The sequence below is a fragment of the Hyperoodon ampullatus genome, assembly GCF_949752795.1.
Source record: "Hyperoodon ampullatus genome assembly, chromosome: 11".
Taxonomy (NCBI): domain Eukaryota; kingdom Metazoa; phylum Chordata; class Mammalia; order Artiodactyla; family Ziphiidae; genus Hyperoodon; species Hyperoodon ampullatus.
The window spans coordinates 35472274-35486872 of record NC_136924.1 but is presented as its reverse complement, the minus strand read 5'-3'; the positions used below and the strand labels follow the sequence as shown (position 1 = coordinate 35486872).

General features: G+C 40.4%; 1 protein-coding gene across 2 annotated transcripts in view; it reads left to right on the top strand.

Annotated features, from left to right (window-relative positions):
• DMC1 (DNA meiotic recombinase 1) overlaps positions 1-14599 on the top strand; it is a gene marked incomplete at both ends in the record, with an annotated part of 39465 nt that overhangs the window by 22072 nt on the left and 2794 nt on the right. For both annotated transcript variants that reach the window (XM_079715640.1, XM_079715639.1), the window contains one exon: positions 8738-8854. In XM_079715640.1, coding sequence (XP_079571766.1) covers positions 8738-8854 — 117 coding nt within the window. The remainder of the gene's footprint in view (positions 1-8737; positions 8855-14599) is intronic.

Here is a 14599-nt window from a genome sequence, read left to right as displayed (position 1 = left end):
GTCTTTCATATACAGGACATGAAGTACTTCACAAAGAGAATAATTTTAAACTGAAGAGCAATGGGAGATTTTTAAGGCTCGCTTTAAAAAGAGAAAATGACTCATTGGCTCAGAGGGAGGAAGTGGGTTGCATTCAAATAAAACAGTACAAGTTAAAGAGCAATGTTCTTTCTTCAGGTGTAGGGAGGGAACATTGAAGAGGCCAAAACTATCGATCTAGAGTTAGAAGACAAAGGAAGTCTGTGGAAATTAGGTCAGATAGGGTTCTTTTTCTTATATTTGTAGAAAGTTTCAAAAAGAGTAAAACCATTTTGAATTGACTCCAATAAGAGAAAAATAGAGAGGTGACAGAAAGGAAATAATTGCAGAAGTTCAAAGAGGGGAGGAGATTTATAATAAAATAAGCTAAGAAAAGAGCCGAAGAAGGTAACAAAGACTAGTATTTTTGCTGGGTGAATCTGCTTTGAAACAGCATCTCCTCCACCTAGCCAAGTTATACGGAAACAAATTTCACTATAATTAGTATATTCTAAAGTACATTATAACAATACAAATTAAATGCATGTGCTGTAAAGCACATAAATTGCCACAGCTAAATTAAAAAAGAAAACAGGACAGTTTTAAACTAAAGGATTTCAAATGCTATTAGAATCCTTCCCATAAAGGAAATATCTTTGTTTCTCAGTGTTAAGGAACTCCAAGCTGCAACTCCGCTGGAGCCTGTCAGAGAAATATCACTATAATTGGTATGAGTACCCAAGTACACTGACAATAATTGAGGCTTCCATCCCATGCATTATACTTGATGGCACATTGTATTAAAAAGGAACAAAATTATAGAGGCAAGGAGCTGCCATATGATACACCAGAGCAGTAACTCCTAGATGAGGCTTACAGATACAGATTTTAGAACTAGAATGAGCCAGTTGATGAAGGCCTGGAAATAAAGTCAAAGTATCAGCCTGTAAAGCTCCATACCACAGCAAAAATAAGATAAGCAACAAATAAGACCATGATGTTGCCCCCTACTTCATTTGTGTATTTGTTTCCCTAAAAGTCATCTTAGAACATTTGCAGTCTTGTAAATGTGCAGTTTATTCTTTAAGGATGTCACTTACTGATTCTACATCATTAGTATAAATTAAGAGGCAATATCGGGACTTCCCTGTTGGCACAGTGGTTAAGAATCTGCCTGCCAATGCAGGGGACACGGGTTTGAGCCCTGGTCCAGGAAGATCCCACATGCCGCAGAGCAGCTAAGCCCATATGCCACAACTACTGAGACTGCGCTCTAGAGCCCGCGAGCCACAACTACTGAAGCCCGCGTGCCTAGAGCCCGTGCTCCACAACAAGAGAGGCCACCGCAATGAGAAGTCTGTGCACCGTAACAAAGAGTAGCCCCCGCTCACTGCAACTAGAGAAGCCCCCGCACAGCAACGAAAACCCAATGCAGCCAAAAATAAATAAATAAATAAATAAATTTAAAAAAGAGGCAATATGGCTAGAGAAAAAACATTAAACCAAAGTCATTAGCATGGTGACCTTGTGCAACATTTAAATTATTTGAATTTTACTTTCCTCTCCCTCAAAATTAAGAGCACTTATATTTATTAGTTGCTTAGCATGTGCCAAGTGCTTTCATGTATCATCTTATATAATTCTCATATCACCCCAACATAACTCAGCCTCCTAGACCTCCCTGGTCTATGAAGCCAGTCTCAGTATATTGCTATATCTCTCCCCAACCCCCCAACCGCCCCCCCAATTCTATCTTCAAAATATTGAAAAATGTATAGATTTTTCTGCATATTTTGGGAGGAAATGGGGGGTGGGGTTATTTAACAAAACTTCTTAAACATACTCTTTTTTTTTTTTTAACCATCTGTTCTTTTTCACCAAAATTCTCTTTATCTTCCTCTAATCTCAAAACATCCTCCTCTCTCTTGGACATGGTTCACCCAGTCTTTCTCTCAATGGACCCCTTCTCAAAAATTCCATCTTTAAGCTTAACCCTTAGCAAGTCAAAAGTACCAGGAGTACCAATTGTCCCTCAAGTTTGCCCTTACCCAGACCCCTCAAGGTCTCCACTCCAACCAGTATTTAAGGTAGACACTATTATTATTCCTAATATATAAAGGAGGAAACAGAGGCTCAGAGTGCCTACTTGCTCAATCATACAGTTAAAAAACAGGAGTCAGAAAAAAAAAAAAAAACAGGAGTCAGATTTTGAACCCAGGTTTCTTTGACTTCAAAGTTGATGCTCTTTTAGTCTCACTGTGCCATTCTCACTATCTCACTCCCAGAAAAATATCACCTGCCCTACCATCACCATAATCCTATACTCCCTGTACCCTAATTTGCAGTTGGAAGGTCAGGAGGTTCTGGGTCTTACTGTCAACAATATAACAGGCTGTGTCCTGTTCAACCAGAGGGGGATAAATGAAACAATCTTTCTCGGCCCCTCTTTATTCCTAATATCCACCCCCATCTCTTCCTCCTTCTCATCATCTCCCCCATCCCCTGAGAAAAGGAGGAAAGAAGAGAAGATAATATAAAAGAAGGGGAAATAAGAGAGTAGGCTAAAGGAGGCATGTGGGTGGTTTTCTGAAGCTGTTTTTACTTGGTCAGAAATAGAAGTAAATTAAAGCCCTCTAAAAGAATGTGGAATGCTATTACACCTTATTGTACTTTACCTCAAGACTTGTTTATAACTGCTAGAATACTCAAGAAGTTCAAAGAAACTTGAAGAAATGTTTCTTTTTTTTTTTTCTGCGGTATGCGGGCCTCTCACAGTTGCGGCCTCTCCCGTTGCGGCCTCTCCCGTTGCGGAGCACAGGCTCCGGACGCGCAGGCTCAGCGGCCATGGCTCATGGGCCTAGCCGCTCAGTGGCATGTGGGATATTCCCGGACTGGGGCAGGAACCCGCGTCCCCTGCATTGGCAGGCGGACTCTCAACCAATGCGCCACCAGGGAAGCCCAAGAAATGTTTCTTGATTAACATGTCACTGAAAGAGGGTTTTAACTGAATCATTTAGTTAAATAATAATAGTTACCATTTATTGAGTATCTCTTATGTGCCAAGATTACTGAAAGGGTAAATCTAATGCTTTATAGATGACCTGGCACAGTTCCTGGCATGTAGTAGGCTCCCAATGAGTTAGATTAAATATATGTTGAATCTTCACAACAGCCCTAAAAAGTAAGGGGTTTTTTTTGTTCCCATTTTACAGTTAAAGAAACTGAGATTCATAAAGGTAAATAATTAGCCCAAGGTAACATAGATAATAAGTGAATCAGGATTAGGAAGGCAGATAATAATAATTGCAGTCACTGGGTTAATGCCTTACCTAAATTATTTCATTTTATTGTTACAACTACCATACCAGTTAGGTACAATTATTATCCTCCATTTAAAATGAAGAAACAGACACTTAGAATGATTAACAATTTTCCTGAGGTCATATGTCTGGCTGATAAGCCAAAATTTGAACCCAGGTCTAACTCGAAAGCTCTTACACCACTTTACACATTGAGGCTGTATGTGCCTGGGGAAAGGTTAGCATGCTGTCATATGAGACGCTTTGCGGGGATATATCCATTGCCCTGGTGAGTTGATCAGTGTTCAGGGCCCTCAGCCTTACAGACAGAGATTTGATTTGGTCATCCTACTGAGCACAAATCCATTTCTCAGGGACAGACTCACATTAATCAAACTCATGAGACTCAACGAAAGATCAGAGGGCCAGTTTACTGATAAAGAAAAATGTAACTACATTTGAAGTTCTTGTGACCAGGGCATTCTCTCCTTGTAGGCAGACCTCTATAGGAATCCAAATTTTAATCCAAAGCTATTTACTAAATATGGAATCCAAGCAAAGGGAAATAATTAGATGAGTTAGAAGTGTCTGCCACATAGTAAGGACTCAGTAAATCTTGGTTGTGAATGTTATTGTTAATAGCCAACCACACTGGGGCGGGGAGCGGGGTGGACCATGAATCTCCTAAACTTATATGAAAATTTTTGTATGTGTACATATGTGCATTTTTCTGGGGGAGAGTCTATATCTTTTATTAAATTATCAAAGTGTTAGTGACCTACAGGAAAAGTCAAGAGCCATAAATTCTACATGAAATTCTACACAGAATCCTGAACACTTTGATGGAGCAAGTAAAACTTGAATTGGCTTGATATTCTCCCAGAGCTAAGGCTGTTATGCTATGTTGCAATTTATTTTAATTAAGTATAACCTCTTACATTATGAGTCACTTTTTAGGACTTTTTTCTCCCCATATTATCTTTCCTATATGATTTCTTAGCACTTTTGCAGATCCTATCATTTATTTCTTATTTAGTTCATTCAAAATCATCTCCCTTTGGAAACGACATTCTTTTTTTTTTAAATTTATTTTTATTTTTGGCTGTGTTGGGTCTTCGTTGCTGCGTGTGGGCTTTCTCTAGTTGCGGCGAGCAGGGGCTACTCATCGTTGTGGTGCGCGGGCTTCTCACCGCAGTGGCTTCTCTTGTTGCAGACCATGGGCTCTAGGTGCACGGGCTTCAGTAGTTGTGGCACGTGGGCTCAGTAGTTGTGGCTCGTGGGTTCTAGAGCGCAGGCTCAGTAGCTGTGGCACACGGTCTTAGTTGCTCCGTGGCATGCGGGATCTTCCTGGACCAGGGCTCGAACCCATGTCCCCTGCATTGGCAGGCAGATTCTTAACCACTGCCCCACCAGGGAAGTCCGGAAACGACATTCTTAACACTCAGGCTCTTCACCTGGAGTAATCAATGACAGGCAGTAGTACCTATTCTCTTTTGTGCATAGGGTACCACACTGGTAATAACAAACAATACTTTGCTAAGAAAAAAACATAGCCATACAGCTAAAACCTACAGATTCCTGCTCTTCCTTAGATTATCTGTAAGGGGGTGGAGGCGGGGAGGATTACTTCAATTAGGGGGAAATCCTGTCTCCTTTTACATTTCCCTTTCTGTCAGAACACCCTTTAAAAGTTCCTTGAATTACAGCTTCTTTGAAGATATATCACAAATCTGTGTCTAAAAAGATCTAATTTGGAGGAAACCCAAATTGTCTTCTCTTCCCTTATCCATTCAACAAGAGCTATTGAGTGTCTTTTATATTATAGGTACTTTTCTAGGCACTGGAGTTACTAAAATGAATAAGGATTTAGAGTATAGTTGGGGAATGAGACCCATGAATTAAAAATTATAATGTAGCGTGCTTTAATAGAGTTATATACATAGTGATATGAGAGGACAGGGGAGGTAGGCTCTATTCTGTTTCAGGGTATCAGGCATGGTTTTCAAGAAGGGATGACACTTGATGGGTGAGTAGGAGCTAAATGAGCAAACACAATAGGAAAGGGGCTTTTGCTTCAGAGATGACTGAGTTTATAAAGGCATTAAGGTATAAGAGGACTTGCTGAAATAAGAAAAAATAAAAGCTTGAGGAGAAAGAATGAGTACAGCTGTAGATAAGTACAGTGGGCCCTTCGTATCCATAGGTTCCACATCCATGAATTCAACCAACCTAGGATCAAAAATAATCAGAATTTAAAAATCCAGAAAGTTCCAAAAAGCAAAATTTGAATTTGCCATGCTCTAGCAGCTATTTACATAGAATTTAAATTGTATTTACAGCTATTTATGTAGCATTTACATTGTATTAGGTATTATAAGTAATCTAGAGATGATTTAAAGTATATGGGAGGACACAATATTGTAAATCAACTATACGTCAATAAAAAAATTTTTTTAATTAAAAAAATAAAAATAAAGTGTATGGGAGGATGTGTATAGGTTACATGCAAATACCACACCATTTTATATAAGGGACTTGAGCATTCGTGAATTTTGGTATCCATGGTTGGGAGGTGGGTTCTGGAACGGATCCCCCTATGGATACCGAGGGAGGACTGTATGTAGGTAGCAGACAAAAAGAAGCAGAAGTTGAGGGACTGTCTTCCTGAGAGCCCTCCTTTTCTTTGTGAAGAAGCAGGCAATGTCATCCAAAGTTAGGGAAAAGAACAGAAAAGAGCGCTTAAGGAGACTACTGAAAGTTTGGTAAAGGGGAGGTGAGGTTAACCATGCTCATATAGAAGAATTACTAGGCAATATGGAGAGACCATCTGTGAGAAGCATTAACATAGCTGTTAAAACTTCTCTCTGACCACTCAGCGAACCCCGACTCTCCTTTCTTGTCTCCTCTTCATAGCAGTTTCTAACTGGTCTACCTGCTGTGGGGCCACCTATCTTTCTATTGCCCAGTATTCTCCTTGGTATTTTTGTAACTTCTATGCCTTAAGTACAAAAAATATTTTTGAGCACCCACTGTGTGGCTGGTTGCTACAGAGCTGGATACAATGTCATCTGCCCTTAAAGAGCTTAGTGATAGGTAATAGGCGAGGGATTGAGGGGGAATATAATATGTAAATAATAATAGCACTAAAGGCAGGACATGAAAAATGCACTAAAGAAGCATAAATACAGTGTTTGCAAGTTCAGAGCTCACAGCCCAGCTGAGAATATCATCAGGCCCTCAAGCCCATCTATGTAGAACATAGGATTCTTTTAAGACCTTGAAAACCACCTGTAATGGAGGGTAGCCTGGAAGGTTTAGAGTTATTCCATTAAAAAGAGTGGCATTGATCTGTAAGCATTATAGAGACAATTCATCTCTAGCTATTTCATCCAACTGAAAGGGCTTCATTGCTTTACTACCCTTTCAGCTGTCTGAGTAAAGCAACCTATCTTCTGACTTCTTAACTCCTGTCAGTCTCACCTGCCTGGTTGCTACTTTCTTGATAGTGGTTCACTCCAAAACTAACTCTGTTCTTGTTCTCACGTTGGACCTGCTGAATCAATCAATCCTATCCAACCCCAGCCAGCTGGTCCTAACCTGTGAGCCATTTAATCAAGCAGCAGTTTATTTTTTATTTTTTTCAATTGTTTGACTCTGCAAAAATCAGAAGGCACTAACAGACAGCCAACCAACCCATCCCCGTGGTGCCCTGAGTGAAGACAAGTCAGCTTAGATATATGATGTAGTAAAATCCCACCACCTAAGACTCTAAGCAGTGAAATGAACAGCCATCAAAAGGCAGCAGTTTGGGACTTCCCTGGCAGTCCAGTGGTTAAGACTCCGCACTTCCACACAGGAGGTGTGGTTTCGATCCCCAATCAGGGAACTAAGATCCCATGTGCTGCGAGGAGTGGCCCAAATAAATAAAAAATAAAATAAAATAAAAGCAGCAGTTTATATTAGCAGACTCCTTTCCCAGAGAGCTTCATATCCCCATTAACCTACAATCTTTTTAGCCTCGTGTCAATCAGCCACATCGTCACTACACCAAGCCTCATGCTTACAGTAAACATAATCCTGAACTTCATGGAGCAAGCAGAATTTGAATTGACTTGCAACTGAATTCTCCCAAAGCTGAGGCTATTATGCTATACCAAAATTTATTTTGATCAAGTGTAACCTGTTAGTTTAAATTCAGTTCCATTTACTGATGATTTTGAAGCCTAGATTTTCTTCTGCATCAAAGGAGATGATCCTGTGGTTTTCTCCTTCATTCTATTGATATGGTATATTACAATGATGATTTTCCTATGTTGAACCACTCTTGCATTCCTAGAATAAACACTACTTGGTCATGGTCTATAATCCTTTTGATATGTTGCTGGATTCGGTTTGCTAGTATTTTGTGGAGGCTTTTTGCACCTAGGCTTTTTAGAAGGGCTTACTATATTAGGTTTATTAAGAACCTTTCACTTCTTACCAAGTGAGTGCTAGTCCCCTAGGGAGTATATCACTCAAGAGTGTCAATATTTGTAACTACCTTGCAATCATAATATATTTTTGAATTGATAAGATCATAGTAAGAGTTTATCTTTTCTGTATCCTATTTTAGAAGAATAAACTTTAGACATCAGCAATAAAGATATTTCTGAGATTCTTCTCACCTCAAATTCATAACCAGTACAACACTGAAGGCTTCCAATGTACAGTTAATGAATAAGAAGGAGGTTCTCAATCTGCTCTCATTTACATCATAGCATCATGAGGGAGGGTTGGGTATTACTTATTCATTAGACTAGAATAGTGGTTGGCACACAGTAAGCCATTAATAAATACTTCTGATACATGAATGAATGAATAAATTCAATCTTTGTATTTTGTAAAGAAAAATTGCTTAACCCCAAGATTTATCCTAAAACAGTGAGTAGTGTTTTATTTGTGTTTTTGTTTGTTTGTTTGTTTGTTTTACGGTACGCGGGCCTCTCACTGTTGTGGCCTCTCCCGTTGCGGAGCACAGGCTCCGGACGCGCAGGCTCAGCGGCCATGGCTCACGGGCCCAGCCGCTCCGTAGCATGTGGGATCTTCCCAGACGGGGCACGAACCCGTGTCCCCTGCATCGGCAGGCGGACTCTCAACCACTGCGCCACCAGGGAAGCCCCTGTGTTTTTTATTTTTAAAAAATCAAACAAAACATGAACCATTTATCATAGAAATCTCAGAAGCCTGAACTGGGTGGCAATGGGGTACATAGCAGCTCCAAACCTAGCCCATTCCCTGGTTTATGAACAAGCCTCTGCTTGTTTAGAACGCAAACCTACTCTGTCCCCTGCCATACTCCACAGAAAAGTTGCCTTGTAATTGCAGGTAGTACTGTATATAGTCCATATGATGAAACCTGAAAAGGTGTTTTATTAATTCAGTTTTCAGGCTGACCCCAAAAAACCCATCGGGGGACACATTCTGGCTCATGCTTCAACAACAAGAATAAGCTTGCGAAAGGGAAGAGGAGAGCTGAGAATTGCCAAGATTTATGACAGGTAAATATTTCTTATCTTAATCAGATTCTTGTGCATATGGTATTATATAGAATTGCCTCTCCTGAGAGGCTATGATTATTCCACTGGCAGATACTACATGTTTGAATTTCCTTCTCAAAAAGTATTCAATTCATTGGGAAGTCCCTACTACATACTGGGTTCTAGGGATTCGGGGATCTTGTTGACAAATTGACTTGGTCTCTGACCTTCCAAATCTTACAGTGAAGCTAGAAAATGAAATAATTGATTCCAGTTGAAGTGAGGAAAATACAGGAAAAGTACAGCATGTGATAGGGATGTTCTTCTTTCTTTCTGCCAGTTTTCTTTTCAGGTTTCGGTTTAAACATCACTTCCTCAAGGAACCTTTCCCTGACCCTTACATTCTAAGCTAATACTCTATATTACACCTTTTATTCTTTCACAGTACTTTACTTATTTAATTAACAGTTATAAGCTTAGATTTTACCAGCAACAAACCTAAAGCGATTTGAATTGGGGAGGCATTACCCACACCTTCCTGAGCGTTGCTGCTGACCCTTCTCTGTGGACCTCCCCCATTTTTGCCCATCTGTTGTGTTTATCTCTGAGGGGTTGGCAGGGGAGGGTACCCCCACCTTCCCTGCAGCTGTTCCTCAGGAGTCATGACTTTGACTGGGTCTAGAAAGGTTGAGCTGGAAGGGGTGGCCCCTGGTCACTTTCTGAGCACATGTCTCAGAGACCTGGGGCTGGTGGGAGCGCTGCTGGAGCTGGATTTCAACACATAGGGTGCCGCTGGGCCAGCTGGTAGGGTTGCTGGGCTCCAGGCCTCTAGCTCCAGCTGTTGCAGACCTAGGCCCCTCTCTGACCCGAGAAAGCTCCTTGGGCCCTTGAAGCTGATAAACCAAGAGAGTAAGGAAACATTCTTTTAGAGTGAGAAAGCTAATGTTTCAGCCACTTAGAGATAAACTGCAAAACTAGAGCCTGGCATGGGGCTGGGGCTAAAGATTTTTCTCGAACTTTTCAAGATTTGCAAGTATGCAGCTTGGAAGGAGGCTGGTGGTTTTACTGTTAAAAAAGCAATAGCATGGCTTTTCCTGTAAGGCTTGCATAGTACTTCTTACCCCTCTCCTGTCTCCCCCTGCAAAGGTGGTGCTGGAATGTTCTGGAAGGTCATGTCAACTTCAGCTTCTCCTGTGGAAACGGAAGCCATTGGGGTTTTCTGTCCAAATTCAAAAGGAGTCATACGTGTGTGTGTGTGTGTGTGTGTGTGTGTGTGTGTGTGTATGCATATATGTAGATGTACATATATACACATACACTCATTTTATATATATGTATGTAAATGCAAGTATTATATATATATACATATATATATACATGTGCAAATATATGAATAAACTTTGACAACATAATTGATGTACATGGTAAAAAATAAATAAAATCAAACAGTACAAAAAAAAGAGTTATAAGCTTAATAAGTTTTTACAGAGAAACCTATTACATATCAGCTGTTCTAGATTCTGGGGATAGAGCAGTGAACAAAACAAAAAGACAAGGCCCTGCCCTCATGGAGCTTACATTCCATTGGTAATGATTTATGTAACAAATGTCATCCCCACTAGACAGTAAATACCCTGAGGACAGAAATACTATTCTCTTGCTTACCACTGTATTCTTAGTTCCTCGGACATAATAGATGTATTTGTGACTGACTGATTAGCCAATCCTGGCAACAAGGTAAAGATTTGTAATAACTCTTTACCCTAGGGAGGGAAAAATCAGCCAAAAAGGAATCAGATGAGCTCTTAATCTGGTTTTGGCTATGAATCACAGGACTTACTATGTATTGTCATTGAAAAATATTAAATAATCAGTTCCCCCCTCTACCTGGTTTTTATTCAGACCATTCTGCTTTTCATCATCAGTCCCTGTAGAAGACTGTGATACACATATGCAAGTGCTATGCTTTGTGGAGCTTCAGCAATCTCTAGAAATTTGTTACAAATGTTCTTTGTTGAATTAAGTAGATAGTAGGATTGTTCCATATTTTTACTAAAATTTCTTGGTCTATATCTTGGAGAGATTGCTGTGCTTAGAACTTTCCCAAACATTTTTCACTCTGAATTGTAGTCAGCTGATTACATGTACATCTCCCTCACTACAGGGACTGAGTCTGGTTCACTAATGTCCCCAACACCTAGCATGGTCCTTGGCACATAGTAAGAGCTCAATAACTATTTGTTGAATTAATAAATGAATGAATTCCATCTACATGTTCAATCATTTGTATATTTAATCAAGTCCTCCAAACTTTTAGGAACAAATAACCCCTGCAGTTTTTACAGTCCTAAGAGAACACTAGGGTTCTGCAGTCTCAACAAAGGATAATTAAAATTATCATAGAAGTTAGTCATGTCAACTTTCCATAAATCTGAATAAAAATAGCAAAACTAGATCAGAACTTAAAATGTGAAAACTTAATTTGCTGTGCATCTTGTACTGCCTTCTTTCTGGTCCCTAAAGATTTCTCACAAAGAATTCTCCTTGACTTTAGAAAAAACTTTTTGGTAGAGAAGATCATGATGCTAAAAATGATAGCTAACAATTACTGAGTGGCTACTATGTGCTAGGCCTGTGCCAAGTGCTTTATTTATTTACTTTTTCATTGTTTTTAAGGACAACCTTAAGAGATAGAGATTATTATCCCCATTTACACATGAGGAAACCAAGGCCCTAAGTAGTTAGGTAACCACTGCCCCTCTACAGCCTATTTTAAACACAGAAGCCAGAATGATCCTTTGTAACACCAAGTCAGAGCATATCTATCCTCTCTTTAAAACACTCCTATGGGGCTTCCCTGGTGGCACAGTGGTTGAGAGTCTGCCTGCCGATGCAGGGGACACGGATTCGTGCCCCGGTCCGGGAAGATCCCACATGCCGCGGAGCCGCTAGGCCCCGTGAGCCATGGCCGCTGAGCCTGTGCGTCCGGAGCCTGTGCTCCGCAACAGGAGAAACCACAACAGTGAGAGGCCCGCGTACCGCAAAAAAAACAAAAAACAAAAAAAACCCCACTCCTATGGCTCCCCATCTTAACTCAGAATAAAAGCCCATGTCTCTTCACTGGTTTACAGAGCACTACATGAATGGCCCTATTCTTATTCCTCCTGCTTTCCCCCTTGCTCACCGTGCTTCACACTCAGTGGGCACCTTGATATTCTAGAAACATGCCAGTCACACTCCTCCCTTAGGGCCTCGCCTCTGTGATTATTGCTCTCCCTGCCTGGAATAAGCTTCCCCCACATAGCCCTCTTTCTGGCTATCTCCCTCACCTCCTTCAAGTCTTTGATCAAATGTTACCTTCTCAACAAAATGCCTATCTTGATCTCCCTATTTAAAATTGCAGCTAGCCTTGTCCCAGTTTCCATACTTCCAATCTCCCTTATCCAACTCTATTTTTTTCTTTCCCTATAACACTTATTTTCTAACATATCACATATTTATTTATTATGTCCATTATTTATTGTCTGTCTGTCCTTCCCCCAAGTATAAGTTCCACAAGGCCAGAGATCTTTGTCTATTTTTTTCACATACGGATCTCAAGTGCCTACAGCAAGGATATAGGAAGTGCTCAGTAAATTTTTTTTTCTTTTTTTTTTCCAATTTTTGACTGCGTTGGGTCTTCGTTGCTGCATGCGGGCTTTCTCTAGTTGCAGCAAGCAGGGGCTACTCTTCGTCGTGACGTGCATTGCAATGGCTTCATTGTGGTGGCTTCTCTTGTTGCAGAGCATGGGTTCTAGGCACACAAGCTTCAGTAGTTGCAGCACGTGGGCTCAGTAGTTGTGGCATGCAGGTCCTAGAGTGCACGGGCTTCAGTAGTTGTGGCGTGCGGGCTCTAGAGCACAGGCTCAGTAGTTGGGGCGCACAGGCTTAGTTGCTCCTCAGCATGTGGGATCTTCCTGGACCAGGGTTCAAACACTCCCCTGCATTGGCAGGCGGAGTCTTAACCACTGCACCACCAGGGAAGTCCCAGTAAATATTTTCTTAATGAGTAAGTGAATGGACTTGCCCCACATCACAAAACCAATAAGTATTGGAGCCAGGATTAGAATCTATGCTGTCTGAATCTAGGGTCTACACTTTTAACCACTACACTATTTCTTAGTTTATTAAGGATTATCTATTCAAGGTAGTAATAGCTAGTCTGCTATAGCTACTCCCATGGCTTCAACTACTACCTTATACAGATGTAAAAGAAAGACATTTCTTGTTAAAACAGAATTCCCCAAGAATTGAGCAGAAAAGGGTTCTCATAATTCCCAGGAATACAGGAGTGACTACAAAAGGGAACCTAGCCTTTTTCCTTGAATAGCCTATAGTTACTGCTTCTGTAAGTAACCATAACTGGCCCTCAAGTGTATATTTTCTCTCTTTAAAACTGTGAGTGAATAAAAACCCCATTTATTTTATTCTACTTAGCATATCTGAGATCAGTGAACATTAAAACTCTACTGAATTCAAAGGAAAATCAAATTTTAAACAATTACAAAAAATGAAAAGGCATACAAATGGTCAAGTTTCTAAAGTCGTTGTTTTTTATTCTGTTTCAAAACCAAAACAAACAAACAAGCAAAAAACCCTGGTTCAACTTTGCAGATACTTTGCTTGGCTTCCCTCTTTCTCAACCCCTTGTCTTCCTGCCCTTTTTAAGTGACTACTTTCCATCAAAGTCAAAAAGTTATTTTCTAATTCCACTCACGCCTTCTTATTCTTCAACCCCAACTTCAGTCTAGCAAGACCTACTTTATCTATAGCTCATGTTCTATCCTCCAGGGAGATTCCTCTGCTCTTTCTTAAGGGAAGTAAACTTACCCATGGTGTGCTCAAAGTATACTAGCTAATCTGCACCCTCCAAACAAAACAAAACAACCAAACAAACAAAATCAAAAAACAAAAACCAATTTTGCATGACAATATAGCCTACTGATTAAGATCATGAGCTTTGGAATCAAATACCTTAGTCTCTAATCCTGGCATCTTCAATTCCCAGCACTGTGACCTTGATCAAATTACTTCTCTGAACCTCAGTCTTCTCATCTATAAAATGTGGATAATAATACATACACAACAGAGTAATCGTAAAGTTTAAATGAAATAATATAAGGGAGCCTGACACATAATAGTAAATACTTAATAAATGGAAGCTATTAATATTACCGTACAGTCACCATAACCTGAATATAATAACAGCACAAAGTAGCAGTAGGCTCTCTCTCTCATGGTCAGTGATTTTCAAATTCCTATTTTTAGTCTAACATTTTATTCAAGTGTTAGATATTCATTTCCAACTACTTGCAGACCTCCTCTACATCAATGCCCCACAGGTATCTCAAGCTCAACATATCTAAACCTAACTTCTTATTCTTCCTCTCTTTCTTTTTTTTTTTTTTTCCGGTATGCAGGCCTCTCACCGTTGTGGCCTCTCCCGTTGCGGAGCACAGGCTCCAGATGCGCAGGCTCAGTGGCCATGGCTCACGGGCCCAGCCGCTCTGCGGCATGTGGGATCTTCCCAGACGGGGGCACAAACCCGTGTCCCCTGCATCGGCAGGCAGACTCTCAACCACTGTGCCACCAGGGAAGCCCTTCTTCCTCTCTTTCTTATACACAAAACAAGCTTCTCTATTCCTACTCTTTTGTTCATGCTAGAAATGGAATACCCCCATTTCTGCTTCAAAGCCTTCTGTGAAGTCCTCTATTATCTATGAAATC